The 18,967-nt window shown below is 46.2% G+C and overlaps 1 protein-coding gene across 1 annotated transcript; it reads left to right on the top strand.

Moving 5' to 3' along the window:
- Window positions 1-927: 927 nt before the first annotated feature.
- Window positions 928-18,614, top strand: FETUB (fetuin B). Its single transcript, XM_006260767.4, has 7 exons — window positions 928-1,254; window positions 8,366-8,476; window positions 9,956-10,043; window positions 15,219-15,385; window positions 16,328-16,441; window positions 17,376-17,465; window positions 17,986-18,614. The coding sequence occupies exons 1-7, from the start codon at window positions 1,033-1,035 to the stop codon at window positions 18,541-18,543; spliced, it is 1,350 nt and encodes a 449-aa protein (XP_006260829.1). The 5' UTR covers window positions 928-1,032; the 3' UTR covers window positions 18,544-18,614.
- The last annotated feature ends 353 nt before the right edge of the window (window positions 18,615-18,967 follow it).

The raw sequence follows: 18,967 nt of genomic DNA, 5'->3' as shown, positions 1-18,967 counted from the left end.
GAGGGCCAAGGGCTTGTGTTGGCTCCTGGGGGAAATGGGGGTGTCTGCAGGACAGCTCACCTGGGACTGCCACATGAAGTGAGAGGAAAGTCAAATAAAGAAAGAGGGGTGGGAAAAGCAGGAGGCTTTCAGGTTGATGAGAGGTGGCTGGAGGGAAACAGAGCACACAGGGGGACAGTACATAGGTGTGGAAGGATGATAAGAAGGATGTTAGTGGGCTGGTAGCTTTGTACACACTGAGGAAGATGTTACATAATCTGATGTGTAACCACACAACCTGCCCCACTCATCTTCCTATCTCCTCCCACCTATTGCAGCAGCTCACTTTGCATCAGATCTCTCCATGGCATTCAAGCCCTTTGGGGCAGAGACAGTGCCTATACATCTGGGAAGCACTTCTGGATCACTACAATAAGCACGTATGGCATCTGGATCACTACGATGAGTTATAATGAAACTAGTGGAGAGTTCTGCTTGAAAAACACGTTATGAATCCTGGGTCTCCTTGGACATGGCTTTTTTTTCCTATGTCAACTTTTAGGATGAATCCAAATCAAAGTCTCTCTCTCAAAGCCCGGCAGCTGGATATATATATCCCAGGGAGGCTGAGCACTGTCATTAATGCACATTTAATTTAACAAGAGAAGTGCAAAATCAGTTACCAAGATGGTGGGCCCGGTCCCATTCCTGGTAGAACCGGCAAGAATTTTGTCACTGACTATACAAATCACTGAGGTGAACTGTCCGAGGTGAACCTGCCTGATGAATTCCACGTAAGAGAGATCCAGCTAAGAACACAATCTAGTCTATAAACAGCCACCTGACTTATGTACAATCTTCTAATCATTGACTTAGTGTTTGCAGTTGCTCTGTCTGCAGTTGAAAGGTGATGGTCAGTAGGCTGTATAAATGGGACACTATGGGTATAAAACGTCCTGAATCCATTTCAATAGTCTGTTCTTGTGGGCTAGCCTTGGCTTCCTTGTCCTGACTTCCAAGTGCAATCCCTTGCAGCAACTGTTTTCATGCAGAATGGCCCTGCTTATTTTGCTTTTCCTTGGCATACAGGCACTGTGCTCCCAGGCTTTCTCTACTCCTGTGAAGGAACTGCAAAGTCCTTTCCTCTTCCCTGCATGCAATGACTCAGCAGTGGAGTCAGCGGTAGATGTGGCTCTGGGCCAAATCAATACTGGACGAACCGAGGGCTACGTGCTTAGGCTGAATCGAATTTTCAGCGTCCTGGAACACCCCCAGGTAAGCAACCCTTTTGTGCTCTGGGTGTTTTGCAGGTGGAGGGAATTGCTGCCCTGTGTCTGAACATTTTCCTCAGTTCATATATTCATAGAAGTTAGGGGCTGGAAGGGATCTCATGAGATCATCAGGTCCAGCCCTCCTGCTCTTAGACAGGAAAGAAAGGACTGCTGGGGTCAGATGAGCCCAATGTAAAAGGTTAAAGGTTTATGGGGTTCAGGCTTGCACACAAACCTGAAGAAACAGCTTCATGAGCTACTTGAGCACCTGGGAGTGGAGCATCAGGGTTGATTCTCTGCTGCAATGAACCTTGTGCACTTCTGTGCAAAGTGGGGGTAAAACCCCACCACTCCAAGTTCAATACAATCTTGAAACCCACCTGGCCCAGGGGTAAATGAATATACCAGATGCAAGACAACAGTGAACTGGGTTCAGGGAATCGCTGCAACTGGGCACTTAGGAAAGACTGAATCATCAAAACAGCTTAGAAACCATCTCACGTGCAAACACCACGTTGGATTTCTTTTTTAAAAATATAACGGCCTCGCTCTCTTTTTGTGAAAGTTTGCATGGCAGTAGCATCCTGGAGCCCCAGCCAGAATCTCTGTGATGCCAGCCTATAATGTGTATAATGGTCTAAGGTGCTAAGCATTATACAAACATGTCATTAGCATTCCCTGATGCAGCTGTTCACTAACATAAGCTTCTCTCTGTGTTCGTTTGCATTGTTTTAAGGCAAACAGCCTGTGGCATCAGAGAAGCTCAGGCGCAGTGCTGAATATTTACAGGTTTCCCACATGTGTTAGGATTTGTCACCATTTCTCCTAACTAGGGCCCAGCTTCTCTAACAATCTGCACAGGAAGGTGCTGTGGCTAGATTTACCCTCAGTAATCAGAACCCTTGACAATAAATATGCATGCATGTTCCAGCATGCTTAAGGCCAAATTCACTACTCCTCCACATCCCCACACAGCGTAGGTGGGACAAAAATGCCTAGGAAGTAACTGGATCAAGCCTGCTGAGACTTTCTCTGCTGGAGGCACTCTCAGCTGCCACAGAAACAGCAGAACCCAGTCCTGCACTATCTGCTGAACTGGCCTCATCATCAGGGGCATATCAAAGCTGTTGATGGGTAGGCTGTGGGTGTAGCTACAGCATAGTGTGCCCTCGCAATCACCAACTGGACATGACCCATTAGGGCCTACTACTCTTGGCATAAATTAGAGCAGTGTGGGCAACCTTTTCAGCAGGCATGTCACAAATTAGCCTCGTGCTATCTCCGTGTGCCACTCTGATCCCAATCTCCTGCTCTCCTTTCTACTCCCTGCCTTGTATGCCTAGCCTGATCTGCTGCTCTGCTCTCTGTCCTGTCTGCTGCTGGGCTGCCTGTCCCCTCCCTGATCTGCCACATGCCACGCACAGAGGCTGCCTGTGCCACTTGTGGCATGTATGGCATAGGCTGGCCACCCCTGAATTAGAGCAACCCTGGGCTACTCTAACCCATATCAGAACTTGTGCGGATGGCCCAGGAGGTACTTGCTCATTGGTGGGTCCTTCTTGCTTCACCTGTGCCAAACACTGCAGTACAAAATGGTCATAGAATAAGAACTCCTGGATACACACAGAGTCCAGGAAGTCTGTTATCCCATGAGATGCTGCATGAGGTCAAGGACTTCCAGGTGGTGGAATAGGAGCAGGCCAACCACAAAGGCAGCAGTAAACTATCACCTCTGTACAATAAATACTTGTACACAGGTTTCTGTAAATAATAACAGGTTGTTTCCAAATCACAAGCCTCCAGATTCTACACAAGAGACAATGTGGAGCTCAATTTTACATATGGTCCTTCACTTGCATCCCTTGATATTTCCCGTATTTCCTTTAAGGCACAGCTTGTGTCTTGCTTTGTTTGGTTATTTTCTATTTTGACTTACTCTTATTTCCCTTTGTTTACAAAAGATACCAAAGGAGGTGCCCCCAACACAACCTGGAATAGCAGAACAGATCAGCTGAACCTTCTGTCACACGGGTGCTGCTGTGGGAATGGAATATATAATGCGTATTTGAATAGGCCATGAATATTCAAACATGCTAATAGAGCCCTTGGAAGCCTTTGTTCCTCAAAAAGATTCAAGGAATTGACTTTTTGCTGTCAGTCAGTAGAAAAAATATATTCTCTCTCCTCTTCCCCCACCTCATTTTCTCAACCAATAGCTAGGATGACAACTTTTCCAAAACGACTTCTACCCTAAGCAAACTGTGGCTCAATATTGCTGTAATTGAAGTCAATGAGAGTTTAGTCCCTGACACAAGGATGCTTTCAGTCAGAGGAAATGCTGAACAAGGCACCTCAATGATAGGCTTTTCACTAGCTTTCACCTTGTCGTTAGCTTTGGAGATGTATTTCCCTTTTCTTTGCAGCATGTCCCCCTGCCTACTTCAAGGTGTGTACAGAAGTTACACTTTTTTGTGTAATGAAGCCACCAAAAGTGCTCTGAAGCTATAACATAAATGTTCAGGGCTGCAGAACTCTTTAAAAATGGCAGATTGCATGAAAAGTGAACCCTCATCTAATGTAGTATTAGATGAAGGGGCTCTAGGGCAGAGCACCCTACCGAACTTATGTACAGGTTTGCATTGAAGGTTAATTTGGGGCCATTTTGCCCACATCCCAGGGCCTTTGAGGGGCTGTCACAGGGAGGAGACAGAAAAAGCTCTGTCTCCTCCCTGTGCAGCTGGGCGAGACGGGAGGGAGCCCTGCTAGTGCACATGGACCCTCCTCACCTTCCCCCCCTCTCCCCCCCACCAGCTACCCCTGCTGGGGCCTTATGGGCCAAGCCTGCAAGGTGGGGGCTGTGTCTCCGCCCCACCCCCTGCCCCAGCTCTAAGCATGGCAGTGAGGAGGCTGCCACTGTCAAGTGGCTTATCCAGGGGAAGGGCGGGGAAAGGAGCTTCCCCTGGCACATGGGCCCAAGCCAACCCCTCCCAAGACCCCAGCAGGGGTAGTTTGGGGGGTTGCATGGTGAGGGATCCATCCTCCGCCCCCCAACCATTGCTGATAGTTGTTGCCAGCTGGCAGGGGGTGGTGGGGCTGGTAGCCTCCTGGGAGGCTGCTGGAGTGCCTCTGTCCACTTGCCAGGTCTGCTGTAGACAGGTTGCAAGCCCTCACCTGCCCCGCAATGACACTCTATCCATGGCACTTTTGTGTAAAGCACCATAGTCAGAGTGCCTCCCCAACGGGCTGCCTAAACGTCTGCACGCACACCAAGTTGCCCCCTGTGGTTACTAAAACCCTCCTGGTTCCAGGACTCTTCAGCAAACACTGGGCTTGGGGCTTTGATGTCAGCAGCATCAAAGCGAGGGGCCCAGAGCCTCTTCAGAAAACAGGCATCAGGTGTTACTCAATGCTGAGCAGATACCAAAGGCTCTTCCTAATAGTCTTGTAAGAGTGTAAATAAGAATGGTATCCTCTGAGATCTGCTCAGCACGAAATCTTGAGCTATCATTTCCCCAGTGGAGGCCAATGGCTCTGAAAGTGAATAAAAAAAGCTGACACAGGTTGTACCATATACTCAGACCCTGTCTATGTATAAGAGCTGGTCTGACACTGGAGGCCTGGAAGAGGGAAATACAAGGACTTTGGTTCAGTTTGATTCTCTTTAATCCTTCTAATATTGCCAAATTCCCCAATGCTTTAAAACCAATCTTCTTGGTTCAGCTGAGTATACACAATTAACAACTAACATAGGCTGATCACAAATACATCTGTTCGATGTACAATTTAAATGCTCTACATTCAGAATGCTTAGGTGACCACTACAGAAGCTCAAGTAACAAATACCAACTTCAGTCTTTGTAAATGTGCAGGTCTTTGGCCATTAATCAGAGAGAAAGCAGGGAACGTTTATACCTTGAAGACCACGTGATTGTCAACTAGGGTGCTGCAAGCACTCTAGGGTGCTGTGCAATTCTTTCAAAGGTGCCACAGGGTGCCATGTAATGTTAGCACTGATAGATACATCAGATAAAGATAAAGGTAAATCACAAGATAAATCCAGAGATTTCAAATAGGAACCTATAGTGTTGAAAAACATTCTGACCTGTTGTCTTTCTGAGTTCTTTGCAAGAGAAGAATTGCTCTTGTAATTTTCTATAGTCAAAAAAATACATGAAAAAAGAGCTGACAGTTTCCCCGGGGTGTCTTGAGTCTAACGAGGGGTACCTTGAATCTAAAAAGGTTGAGAAAAACTGCTGTAGACTAACTAAATCAGAGATGCATAGCATTAATCAAATAGCAATAAGATATTTTTTTTCCTAAGCTAGGACATAATAAAAAATAATGAGTCTGGTTCTCAAATGCCATGCTAAGCTATGAAACACTGACATTTACAGAAGCTGACAAATATTCTTTGACACATCCTATGGTCTGGGTGCATCTACACAAGATGCTTGAATGTGCATTAGCCTCAGTTAATGTGCATTACGGGCACGTGTCTACATACGTGCACCCTTAATGTGCATTAACTTGGGCTAATCACACCTAAATTTGATACCTGCAAATGAAGGTATCAAATAAAGGTGTGATTAGTTCATGTGCATTAACCCATGTATTGACGCAACCCAGAACTAACTTTAGGGCTGGGTCTACCCTACCACTAGGGGCTGTCCTGAGCGCAGCCCCAGGGAACATCCAGGAGCTAAGATGCTGGGCACCTGCCCTGGGACCCTGCTCCCTGGGCCCCACCCCACAACCCCCACTCTGGGCTTCAAGACTCAAAACAGTGGAAATAGTTTTCCCCTTATATATAGTTTTCCCTTTGTATATAGTTTCCCACTTGTAAGCGGGTTTTTTATTGTTGGTGGGTGGGCAGGGTGGTGGAGGGGCTCTGTTGGTTGAGGGGGGAGCGGGTTCTGTTGGTTGGGGGGGAAGAGGGAGGGATGGAAATGGGAGTTTTGAGGGGAACAAAGCTTTTTTGTTTTACCCATGTGCATATCCTGAGAGTGGTGTTGGGGGTTGGCAGGGGGTACAGGGTGTGTGGATGGTGGGGCAGGTGGGCTGGAGCAGGGAGCGCAAGAGGAGAAGGTCAGGCAAGGCCTCCCACAGCCAGTGCCCTGGCCCCTGCTAGTGGGTGTATGGATGTCCTGAGGCCTGGGCAAGGGAGCAAGGCCTGCTGGGACCAGTACAACCAGCACCATGGCTAGCAGAAGCATGGGGTGCTCATGGCTCACTGGCAGGGGCCAGGCTGGAGCAGCAGGGTGCTGGGCATTGCTGGTAGGGGCAGCAGCAGCTCTGGCACGGGGAGGCAGGATGGGCAAGGAGGGAGCTGCCACGTGCTGCCCTGCAATGGGCATGCAGCTTCTGGGCAGGGAAGGGGCTGGCCAGGGATCAGAATTTCCCCAGATGGCTGCCAGGTGCTGGCAACTAACTCTGGCTTCAACACAACTGCCAAGTGCTGGCAGCCATGTGACTGGAGGCTGGAGTTCCCCCCTGTGGCCAGAGGGTCACAAGGCAGGGCTGCAGGGACTTGGGACTAACTTTAGTGCCAAGTCCCTTCATGTGTAGACACCTGTCAAAATCACTTAATGCACATGGGCTTAATACGCATTAAATTCAGTTACACTTGAATGTATGTGTAGACATGACCTCTCCATACTAATTTAATCTATGCCATTAGTAGCACTCCTACTCTCTGCAAGTCTGTTCATAGCACCTGACAAAGTAAGCTGTAGTCTAAGAAATCTTATGCCTCTTTGAACAAAGTAGTCTCTGCCACGCTGCCTTGCTAATGTAATCTAAATTAGCTAGCATGTTTTATTTCTAAACCAGGTCATGTTATACATACGTAAAAATTAAATCTACTTCCATGTGCAGATGGCGCTGGGTAACAGGGTAGAAAGATACAGAGGCTATTTTTGTACTCCTCATCCCCTGCACCTCAGCATAACTCCTTGCTGAGGTGCAGATTTTGGTCTTTTCAGGACTTCAAAAGCAGTACATGCAATTAAACCTTAGGGGTATCACGTGTAAAACTGATGTGTGTCCTAATAGTCAACACAGTTGTCAATACCACTGGATCAGCTATTGTGTCCCCAAGATTGTCCTTAAGTCCCATATTTATAACCTTTCCCTCCTCCCACCAATGTCCAGATTGGCTCAGAGGGTGCTTGGGCATAACCTCCCGGCAGATTGCCCACAATACCACAGTAACTGGCAACGGATGTGTTTCATGACTGCCACAGTCTACTTCCTAGGGCTAATTACAAATATGTTCCAAGGTCTTTCTAGCTGAGTTGCCTTGTGCTCTAAACACATGCAGAATATTACTGCTAAAATCCAGTCTTCTCCCTGATACTTCTGTCCCTTCATTTGAACTGGGAAAAAGTCAGATGGGGCCGTGTAAAACATGCAGGTTACACCTATGCTCTGTAATCCATTTGCACTATATTCATAGTCTGAGAGGGACACCCAGACTTTCTTTTCCCAAAGGGATATTTATAACAGCAGATAAACATCACAGGTACCCATGCAGTGACTGCAAAGCATGTCAACCTTATGGAGTCCCCAGGAGAAGATTCCACACCAGGGGATATCAATAATGCTTCTGATATTATAAGCACAGGGCATGCTGGGAAAATTCAGCCTCAACCATGTATGTTATTAACTGATCCGATAGACTTATAAATAATTCTTTTGCTTGCACTAAGATTGGAACAAGCCTAAATCTCCTTTATACCACAACATTCAGTTAACTATATCAAAGCCAATTTCCCACTGCGATGTTTAATTATCTTTCTCGGTTTCTGGTTGGCCCCAGAACTGGAAGCATTACAATAACTCAAGAGAGACTGTTCTTTGTAATAACTCAGGTTTCTTTGATGGTCAGAAGCATCACAATTACTGTAACAGAGCCTGTTCTTACCTGGCTAAACCCTCATCTTCCACGTATTGCTTTTCAACAGCTAAGGATTTGCCCACAAATTTTTCAATTTACTTGGGTGCTGGTATGAACCAATCATCTGAACTTTTTAATAGGTATCCATCCCTTCTCTTTATTCCTCTCTGCTTTGTGCTAAGTTAAATTAGGACTCAACCTTTGTCTTCCTTATTTTTAGGAAACCAGTGGTTCTGTTTTCTATCTCATCTTGGACGTGGCAGAAACTGAATGCCACGTCCTCAGCAGAAGGTTGTGGAAGAACTGTAAAACCCGACCCCAACATAAAACGGTAAGGACTGTGGTTTTATATTTAAGCACATGTGTAAATGTATGTGTATGCCTCAGCTACCACTGAATGAAGAAAATGTCCTCCACACACATTTTTAGGAAGCAGGAAAATTGTGGGGGGTGGGGGGATATCAACCAAAATACTGTGAAAAAAAATTAAATTATAAATTTATTTTTGCAGTTATCAGATCAGGTCATAGAGTAGACAAGCATTCGAAAAATTTGAAATTTCAGTATTTTTTTCAACCAGATTCAATTCCCCATTGCTGGCAAATATCCCAGTTAGAGCAGTGGTTATTTTTTTATAGCAAGTCTATAAAGCTTTTTTTTTTCAACCAGTCTAGCAATAGAGGAATGAAAGAGACTCACCTTATAGAACATGTGATTTGGAGTTTATTTTAATTCTTTTATTATGACAACCTAATACAAAAAGCCCTGAAAGAATAGAAAGAAAAACTACCAGATTTTTCATTAAAAAATCTACATCAAGCAGTTTTAATTTTTTAAATGTAAATCTGAAATGCAAAAAACTAATTAATATGCTGATCAAATATACTAAAAATGTTATTGGCATTAGAAGGCACTGAACATAGCCTGGACCATCCACTTTTTATACACCGGAACCTCTCCATTAGGATCCGCCGTGATCCCATTAGACATTGTTCACCAACAGATTCCAGAAGCTCATGGTACTGATGCCTTGTTCCCACTAGTGGGAATGCTGGGGGTCACTCAGAGTCCCTTATGTTTGTTAACATTTAGGCTAACTACAGACAATCAAAAAGCCCAAGGCTGAATTGATTCAATCTTCGCAGGTGAGTCTAAACTGCATAGATTGAACTGATAAGCAAGTGAACAGACATTTACTTTCGATTCTGGAAAAGCAGCCACATTCCTGCCAGGGCTCAGGCCAAAAGCGGTGGTGGGGACAGCGCATGCCTCCCTGCTCAGCTAGAGCAAAAAGCTTGGGCCAAGGCTAGCTAGCCCACCCAGTTGTGCAGGGGGAACAGTGTTGTAGGGGTGGTGCAAAGCATCCTGGGATGCTGGGGGACTGTAAGTTAACTTGAATCTGGAGGAGATCTGGGACAGAAGTTCAGTAAACTGATTTAACCTAAATCAGTTAAGTCCAATACTACATCCATCCAAGTTTACCTTAAACTGGTTTTGGCCATTTTGAAAACAGTTTACGTGCACTGAATTTCTGTTGTGTTACAAATTTACACGTTACTTCTGTCCCTAGCCTTAAAGCTACAGACAGGATGAACTGACTGTGCCAGAATCACTTATATTCATGAGGTATAAACTGACATGAATGGCATTGTACTTATCCAGGATCTCTTTAGTAGGGTGGAGGCATTGGCAGTGGGGGGTATTCTTTAGTGCCACAGACCTGAGGCCAGCACTTTTCTGCCACTTTCCTCCCTTGCTATCGGACATGGCAGGTCCACGACGCTTACAGTACATATTTGTATTGCTTCAGGTATTTGGGCAGTGCAGAACAACACTCTACATTAACAACCCCAAGAGAATAGCCCACCTGCATTCCTATGAGTGTACTTTGCGGCCAGGTATGTCATTATTTAACATGCTTATTTTAGTGGCCATTAGGAATGAAGTGTGGCCTTACTTTGGAAAGTAGGCAGGAGGCCATTTGAACATGATGCCGTTACTTTCCCCCATTCATCCAAAGCCCTCAGTGCTTGACAGGAGGTGGATAAATATTATTAGCCCAGTTTCTCAGCAGGAGAAACTGAAATGCCGAAAGAATTGCAATTGCCCAAGTTCCCATAGCAAGTCAGTAGCAGAGTTAGAAGCATAACCTGCTGCCTCTCACTTTGGCCACTAGATAGAGTTGTTTCTCTTATTCCTGCATGACTGGACTATTGAATAGTCTGTGTGGTGCCTAGGAGGCTGCAAAAATGAAATGCATGGTTATGGTTTGCAGCATTCATCTTTTGCTAATCAATATGGCTGAAGCTAGCAATGAAACAAAATTCCAGAAATTACTAGTGTTATTTTATGCTGGTGAGATATTATTCCTAAGCAAGCAGGTGGGACCCTTCAGGCCTTATTCAGACCAAACTTCCTTTCTTAGGAATCCTATTTTTCACCTTTTCATTTGTCTGTGGGAAAGACAGCAGGGTCTTGTTCCCCTTCTCTCAGCTGGAGCCCCATGGGTAGAAGAGCCATTAGAGATAGTGTCCTATTTTATACTTTGCATATTAGAAATGAGTCCATACCACTCAAACTTCTGAATTTTGCTGAACTGGATCAGAATTTGCCAAACTAATCCCTATGTCTATAATCAATTGAACCAAAAGTCCAGCTGGTAATTGTTGTGCTTTGAGGCCCTCTCTACGTGAACTAAAAGCCCTGGGCTTGGTTTGTCTTAATTGTTGTGAGAAATGCAAACCACCACTAGCAGGAACCATAGCATTTTATATATGTAGAGTGAGGGGGCATCCCCAAAAGACAGCAAGCGAAGGCTGCCCCACTGTTCACCCGGTGGATGCCATGAGAAGTCAGATGTAGAGTACAATTGATGCCTCACTGGAGCCGCGCAGGTGGAAGCCACCTAACAGACATGCTGAATTGGCACGTCTCCTCAGTGTCCTATCTCTTTGCTGCTTCCTGGCCGGGAACTGCCAGCTTTTAAGGTTTTTTTCCCTCTGGCTCGCTACCAAGTGGATCTCTGACCAGCGGGCCTTTGTGCCACAGCAACCAAAATCCAGGCAATGGGAGGGGAGCCATGCTTAGCCTGCCATGGCAAAAGCCAACAATCTCTAGAGCAGGGGTGGCCAAAATATGACCCGCAGGCCAGATCCAGCCTGCCAGGCCATTCGATCCAGGCCATGGGGCCCCTAAAAAATTTAGAAAATGAATATTTATCTGCCCCTGGCTGCCTGTCAAAGATGTCTATGGAGCCGGGCTGGCTCCCTGCTTGAGCAGCACAGCCCAGCTCCATAGAGCCCCTGGCAGCCCGGACACCGCACTCCTGCAGCCCCACTCTGGGCCCTGCCAGCACTGGTCCTTGTGCACTGGCACGGGCCCCGCGCTCCCATCCAACTGTCACTGTGCTCCATGCACCTGCTCGCTACCCTTTCCTCCTGCCTGCTGCAGCCATTTCCCTGCCCACCCCCGACCTCCCTACTTCTCGCGCCATGCTCTGGCATCATGTGATTGCCAGCTGCAACACCAGGACCACAGGAGCAGCTGGGATATGGTACTAGAGAGGCAGGGGGTGGAGGGGCAGTGGGGAGAGGGAGGGAGGGATGAGGAAGCAGCAGGAGAAGGGCAGCAGAGGTAGATGGGGGACAAGTGGCAGTGAGCAGGAGCACAGGACCCACACCAGTACTCTGGGGCCAGGAGCGGCAGGAGCACAGAGCACTGGCAGGGGCTCTGCCTGCTGTGGGGGTGGGGGGGAAGAGGTGGGCGGGCTGTGGGCAAACCCTCCCCCTCCATTCAAGCCACAACCCTCCCCAACCACTCTCCTCCCACACACTCGCAGCCCTCCACAAAACCCATACCCACACCCCCCCCACATCTGTCCACCCTGCCCACAAATCTCCCTACAGACACACACCCTCTTGCACACCCCACATACCCACAAACCTATACCCACCCTCCCACCCACACCTTCCTACAATATACAAAAGTAAGACTTCATTTTAAGCTATTATATAATCACCTCTGTGTACACTACACAAACACATGTAAATCAGGACAAAAATATTTTTTCGAAATGAAATTAATGAATGTTGTAATGCAGGGGTTCTCAATCCCCGGGCTGCATGTTTGATTTTTAGAATAGAATTTGGTACTTTTCTGGTTCACAGATGGCAAAATCCCTTGCTGAAAGGAGTAATTCTGGGGTGCAAGGGGAGGGACTTTTGGTGACAAAGGTCAGGGGAAAGGGGGCAGGACTTCCAGTCCCAAGAAGACAACCAAAGTGGAGGCACCTGCCATGGGGCAGGGCTACCCATGTGGCCCTTGATGACTTGCCAAAACTTGGTAAGGAGCACTCTGCCCAAAATAATTGCCTGCCCCTGCTCTACAATGAATCATGGCCCCCTCCTGTTTGTCTGAGAAGGGTTGATTGGATTTGTGGAGTTTGATCATAGTGGCCATTTATAGACGTTACGTTTTCTAGGTTGAATCCAGACTACAGCTGTCACAATATACATGTGGACATGTGTAGTCCGAATTAAAACTGGCTCCAGTCCAAATTAACTAATCCTCACTAAATGGGGATTAAAGTTTCATAGTTTCATAGTTGGTTGGGTCAGAAGAGACCTGAGCAGCTCATCAAGTCTGACCCCCTGCCACGGCAGAAAGAAGTACTGGGGTCAAAAGACCCCAGCAAGGTGTTCATTTAACCTCCTGTTAAAGACCCCAAGGGGAGGAGCCAGCACCACTTCGCTTAGAAGTTGGTTCCAGATCCTAGCCGCCCTGACAGTGAAGTAGCGTCTCCTGATGTCTAGTCTGAATCTACCCTCTGCCAGCTTGTGACTGTTATTTCTAGTCACTCCTGGTAGTGCTCAGGGGAACAGGGACTCCCCCAATGCCTGCTGGTCCCCTCTGACTAGTTTGTAAATGACCACTAGATCCCCCCTCAGCCTTCTCTTGTGGCGGCTGAACAAGTTCAGGTCCCGTAGCCTCTCCTCGTAGGGCCTGCCCTGCTGCTCCCTGATCATGCGGGTGGCCCTCCTCTGGACCCGCTCCATATTGGCCACATCCCTCCTGAAGTGCGGCACCCAGAACCGGATGCAATACTCCAACTTCACCCTGACCAGTGCCGCATAGAGGGGGAGGATCACCTCCTTGGACCTGCTTGAGATGCATCTGTGGATGCATGACAAGGTGTGGTTGGCCTTCCTGACCGCGTCCCCACACTGTCGGCCCATGTTCATTTTGAAATAGATAATGACTCCAAGATCCTTTTCTGCCTCTCTGCTGATGAGAATGGAGTTCCCCAGCCTGTAGGTATGTTGCTGGTTCTTTCTCCCCAGGTGCAGCACCTTGCACTTGTCAGCGTTGAAACCCATCCTGTTCTCATCTGCCCACCCCTGTAACCCGTCTAGGTCTGATTGCAGCCTATTCCTCCCTTCTAGTGTGCCCACTTCACCCCACATCTTAGTGTCGTCAGCAAATTTGAACAGGGTGCTTTTTACCCCCTCGTCCAAGTCGCTGATGAAGATGTTGAAAAGCGCGGGTCCACGGACGGAGCCCTGGGGGACCCCACTGCCCACAGCCCTCCAGGTCGAAAATGACCCATCCACCACCACTCTCTGGGTGCAGCCCTCCAGCCAGTTATAGCAACCCATTTGACTGTGTAGGTGTCGATGCCACGGTCCCCTAGTCTTTTAATGAGAATGGGGTGAGACAGTGTCGAAGGCCTTCCTGAAGTCCAGAAAGACTACATCCACTGCTACCCCTGTGTCTAAGGATTTTGTGACTTGGTCATAGAAGACCACCAGGTTGGTCTGACAGGACCTGCCTCTAATGAACACATGTTGGTTGCCCCTAAGCATAACCTCCCCTGCCGGCTCCTCATGGACATGTACCAGGATAATTCTCTCAAAAATCTTACCCGGGATCAAGGTAAGACTAACTGGCCTATAGTTCCCTGGGTCCTCTTTCCTCCCTTTTTTGAAAATGGGAACCACACTGGCCCCTTTCCAGTCCTCTGGCACCACACCAGAGTACCACGAGTGCTCGTAAAGCCATGCCAGGTGTCCCGCAATGACCTCTGCTAAGTTAATGCAGACTAGGGCAGTCCACACTAGGCAATTTAAATTATATTAATTTACATATATATGTGTGTTGCTTTTAGGGAAAATAGCCCTTAGGATCTCAACAGATAAGCATTGCAAGTATCAATCTTGGTAGGGGAAACTCAATTGGGTTTTTGCAACACAACAGAGGCTATCAGGCACCAAGTAACCTTTACAAAATAAAACATGCCAACAACACCTCACTGTAACCAAGTATCAGGATCCTGACTAAGCCCCTAGACCTGCCCAAGCACAAGGGCTACTGATCTGTGAAGAAGGGGGCAAACCCCCTTTCCCCTCTCCCCTACATTGGCTAAGATGGTCTTCAACACTCAGGGCAATTGCACCCATTAGGGCAGGGGTGGGCAAAATGCGGGCCGGGGCTTGATGCAGCCCGCCAGGCCATTCTATCCGGCCCGCAAGGACCCTAAAAAATTTAGAAAATTAATATTAATCTGCCCTAGGCTGCCTGTCATGCAGCTGTCAATGGCTTGCCAAAACTCAGTAAGCGGCCCTCTGCCCAAAATAATTGCCTGCCCCTGCATTAGGGCTTCTGGAACAGCACTTTAGATAAGGGTCAGTAGAGTTGCAACAATGTAGCAGTGCTTAAATAGGCTTATTATTGCCATCTAATTAATTCCAACCCCAAGTGCTAAGTTCATAAACCCACATACAGAGGCTGCGAATTGGGTCTGTTAATGGGCTGACGGTCAATGATCATCTATTAACCCTTAATTCAAATTGAAATTTAATTTGAACTGTGTGATATGAATCACTTAACATGGTTTAGAAAACACTAAGCATGTCTACAAATGATCAGTGTGTTTGTTCATGTGATATTCCAGGTACTATCAGGGCTTGAAATCCCTAAGAAGCACATGCATGCACCTCCCCAACATATAACAGCCAATGCTTCTGTCATGTTTTGAGACCTCCCTTACCAGCTAGTATCTCTTATTCTCTACCAAGTTCCAACAAGATCCATTCTGATGTTATGTCCTGATTGTCCGATCTTTGGCTGTCCGACTGAGCCAAAGTATCTGGAAACGGCTGTCGTGAGTCTTGCCAAATTCAACAGCGAAAGCACCGAGGCTCATTATTTTTCTGTTCTCAACGTCACCAAGGCTTCAATGCAGGTAAAGCCAAGATTCATATGGCCCCTGGAAATCACCAATACAACTGTGGCACGATTACAATAAGTTGGGCTCAAGCGCCAACTGTTGGTTCTGGATCCTACACATTTTGGGAATGTCTAAACCTGGGGCTTTGATTTGGCTCCAGATTTGCATTCCAAAATTCAAGACTGTTCAGTTTTGGGCATTTGCTTTCAACCCACCTCTAATGAGGGGCCTTATATAACAAAGTACTTAGTGTAAAAGAGAGAGCTGTCTTTTGAAGTTCACTTATAACTCACCGAATTGGCTTAATCTCTCAGCACAGTGATGTACAGCTATGAAAGTCCTGGCTAAAATCATTTTGTTTTATCTTTGCTCCCTAAGATTAGTTCAACTGGGTAGGATACTTGTCTTCACTCCCTACCTTAAACTTTGTATAGTGTGACTCTGTGCTGTTCAGCTGCTTTCATTTTCCAACTCAGAAGTTGGGATGGATTAAATGATCCCTGTAGATAAATATGGTTGAGGGGCTTAATCACTGTGGGGCTCTTTCATGTAAGGTTCTAGGTAAATGACTGATGCATGAGCAATAGCAGTACTTTAATGGGAATTTCATGTGTACGAGAGGTATGGGCTGGGCAGTTAGGCAGCAAGGAACGAAGAAAAAATATTCTTGAACAAACTCCTAAGCCCATCCCTGTTCCCTCTGTAATTAAGGGAAGCTTTGTGTTCATTCCAAAGTGTGCAATATTGGATGACTCTCCCTATGCCTGAAGAAGGGTGTTTGTACCTGGAAGTTTGCAAAGAACAATTATTCAAGCTATTTAGTTGGTCTAATAAAAGATATTACATTTACCCAAAGAACCTTGTCTGCCAGGATTGGGTAAGAGACTTGTTATCCACTTCCTTTGCAAAGCCTACTAATAATAGCAAACGGTTTTTGTCTCTCCTCAACTCTGACAGTGGGTTGTCGGTCCCGCATACTTTGTAGAGTTTACAATTCAAGAGACGTCCTGCTCCAGAAATGAGTCCATTGCTGATATCTCCAAATGCAAGCCTCTCCCATTTGAAAAGGCTGTAAGTTGTTCTGCTTGCAAAAATACTTAGCTTTGCAGATATTTGGATTCTGCCTCAAGCATTTTGCCTACCCCTTTCTGTTCTTCTTTTTGGGTGTTATTAAAAGCCGGCTGGAGTCAATGGTATTCTTTCTATTGATTGTAATGGGCATTAAAGCCCAAGCTCTATATAAGTGTCCACAATACAACAGGGAAAGCTTCCCAGACAAAGTACTGTATCCCTACCAAGACGTGCATGAACATGGGTAGCAAAGAAAAATACGGTAAGGAGAAAGCAGAGCAGCTAGTGCTTTGCAAAAGTGACCTGTTTTTTGTAAACAGCCAGAAAATGAACCATAAATAATGAATACACAACATGTGTGTGTTCTCCTCAAGAAGTCAAAAATAAGAAAACTTGTGGAATTAGAGAAAGAAAGGTTTTAATTAGCATAGTAGTTAAAGATTCAGTTCTCAGAAGCACCAAAACCAGAAATGTGCCTCCACTACCAGGTATAAACACAGTTGTTCCTATCAGTATTCTAGCATGCTTTCATTCACCAGGATGCAATTAGATTTTTTTTCTCTGAAACATGATACAACCCTCCTTTATAAGTCTTACCTACACAGACATTTTCCCAAAATCCCCCCCCATCACCACAGCAGCTCCACACCAGTCATAGCAACGGTGCTAATGTAGCTAGGGCACTGGACGTTGCTTGCATTTTAATTCTCAAGTCATCTAACCCTGCTTAGAAAAGAAAAATCATCCTGGAAACTTGCCTTGCTATGTAACTTTGCCACCCCAGTCCAAAAGTTTGCACTGTGTATGTCTTTAAATATATTTGTAGAGCTAAAGCTCTTTGATCTTTCATAATCTTCTATTTTGCAAGCTCAGCATTAAATGCCAGTGTGTTGCAATGCTCATGTGCACTAATGTGACATTCCTTTTTTTTCAGCATACCGGTTTCTGCAAAGGCTCTGTGGTGAACAGCCAAGTTGATCATCATCAGTTTGTCAATATAGATTGTGAAATCTATGAGCCACAGGTATTTCTCAATCTCACTGGGCAAGGCTCCATTATACAGTAAAATGGAAAACTACTAAAAATCTGATAATCCCCCATTATTTTCCTTCACGAGTGAAATGATGTCCAGGAAAATGTTAAGGCCAAATCAGAAGGAAATCTGTCTTGTTGGGGGAGTCGTGGGGGGGGAGAGTTGTAGAACAGGATAATACAATCTAATTTCATGTAGAGCCATTTATGCAAACTGTGAGTGAACATTTTTACAAAGGGTCCAAGAAATAAGCATGATCACAGCATGGGGATAAAGAAGTGAAGAAACAGTGTCATTATCTGGTTTTGTGCAACCATCACCTATGCTAGTGTAAGAGGCAGCTTGAATGTCTACCGTAACTGTTCCCGCCGGTGTAGTTCCAGTATTTGGCCATTGCTTCCTGGACCTGGGGCTGATATTCAATATAAACAAGTCCAAGAGTTTCCTTGCATCAGAGAAACGGGTTTAAGGAACTTAAATATTGTATGTGTGTCTGTTCTTTGCAATTTAGGTGCCTGCCATTGAGAAGCAGAAGGAGACAGACAGCCATAAACCAGGTCATGGCGGAGATGGAAGTCATGAAGATCCTCATCACCCCAGAAGGAAAGGGGCCCATCCCCATCAGAAGCACCAGCATAGGCACAAGCAGCATGAAGAAAAGCACCCATCTCCCACTGAAGCTAGTGAGGCAGCCCTCTATCTAGAAAAAACAGTGGGGTGGGTGAAAGTTCTCCCGCCCCAACAAGAACACGTGTCTCTCCACACCTTACCAGAAAGTCCAGTTGAATACATAGATGGGAATCCTGTTCTCCCCGAGGTAGGAATGCCTGTGCCCGACCTTCCAGATATCCATGGTGCTCCTGATGGGGAAAAGATTCTGACAGAAGGACCAGGAGGGAAGCTGGGCTTGATCAAACCCAAAACTGGCCCAGTCTTTCTCTCTTTCCCTGACGAGCTTTCACATTCGGATATGTGCCCAGGAGAACCCACAACTTCAAATTCCTTTATCCTAAATCTGCTGCCCAGGAAACACATCAAAGAATCACCAACTGCAACTCCACTATCATAAGCTGCAGCTAGGCAGCAGAGTTCAGTCTTCCCTATTAAACCTTTCGATAAATAAAATATTCTTTACAGTGATCATCTCTGCAGTTGTCAGCTGAAAGTGAGCACGGGGATTGAGTATGAAGAGAGACTTGATTGTTGCATTTTCCAGCAAGAGAATGGGGGGTAGGGGGAAGGGGGTGGAAGGGGATCAAATTTTTGCTTTACTGTAATGGGCAGTGCAGGAGTAAAAGTCAGCCAGGAGGAGGTAAAATGCAGGGGAGAGATGAAGCATTACTGCCACCCTGGTATTGCACTGGTAGGTAAATGGGGAAGAAGAATGTGGTTTATCAGGTAATGCTAAAACTGCTTTTTCTTTTAAGGGGTTAAACTGAACATTGTGAATAATAATTTGGGGAGAACTTCAAAGTAGTCTAGAAGACATAGAG

The sequence above is a fragment of the Alligator mississippiensis genome, chromosome 7, assembly GCF_030867095.1.
Source record: "Alligator mississippiensis isolate rAllMis1 chromosome 7, rAllMis1, whole genome shotgun sequence".
Taxonomy (NCBI): domain Eukaryota; kingdom Metazoa; phylum Chordata; order Crocodylia; family Alligatoridae; genus Alligator; species Alligator mississippiensis.
Note: the sequence above shows the minus strand (reverse complement) of the source record. Positions and strands in the feature narration are given on the sequence as shown.

Excerpts from the sequence above, each read along its gene's own strand:
- FETUB (XM_006260767.4), top strand. The coding sequence starts at position 1,033 with ATGGCCCTGCTTATTTTGCTTTTCCTTGGCATACAGGCACTGTGCTCC. Across the intron at positions 10,044-15,218 it reads TGAGTGTACTTTGCGGCCAG|TTCCAACAAGATCCATTCTG; the intron begins GTATGTCATTAT and ends TTCTCTACCAAG. Across the intron at positions 17,466-17,985 it reads GTGAAATCTATGAGCCACAG|GTGCCTGCCATTGAGAAGCA; the intron begins GTATTTCTCAAT and ends TTTGCAATTTAG.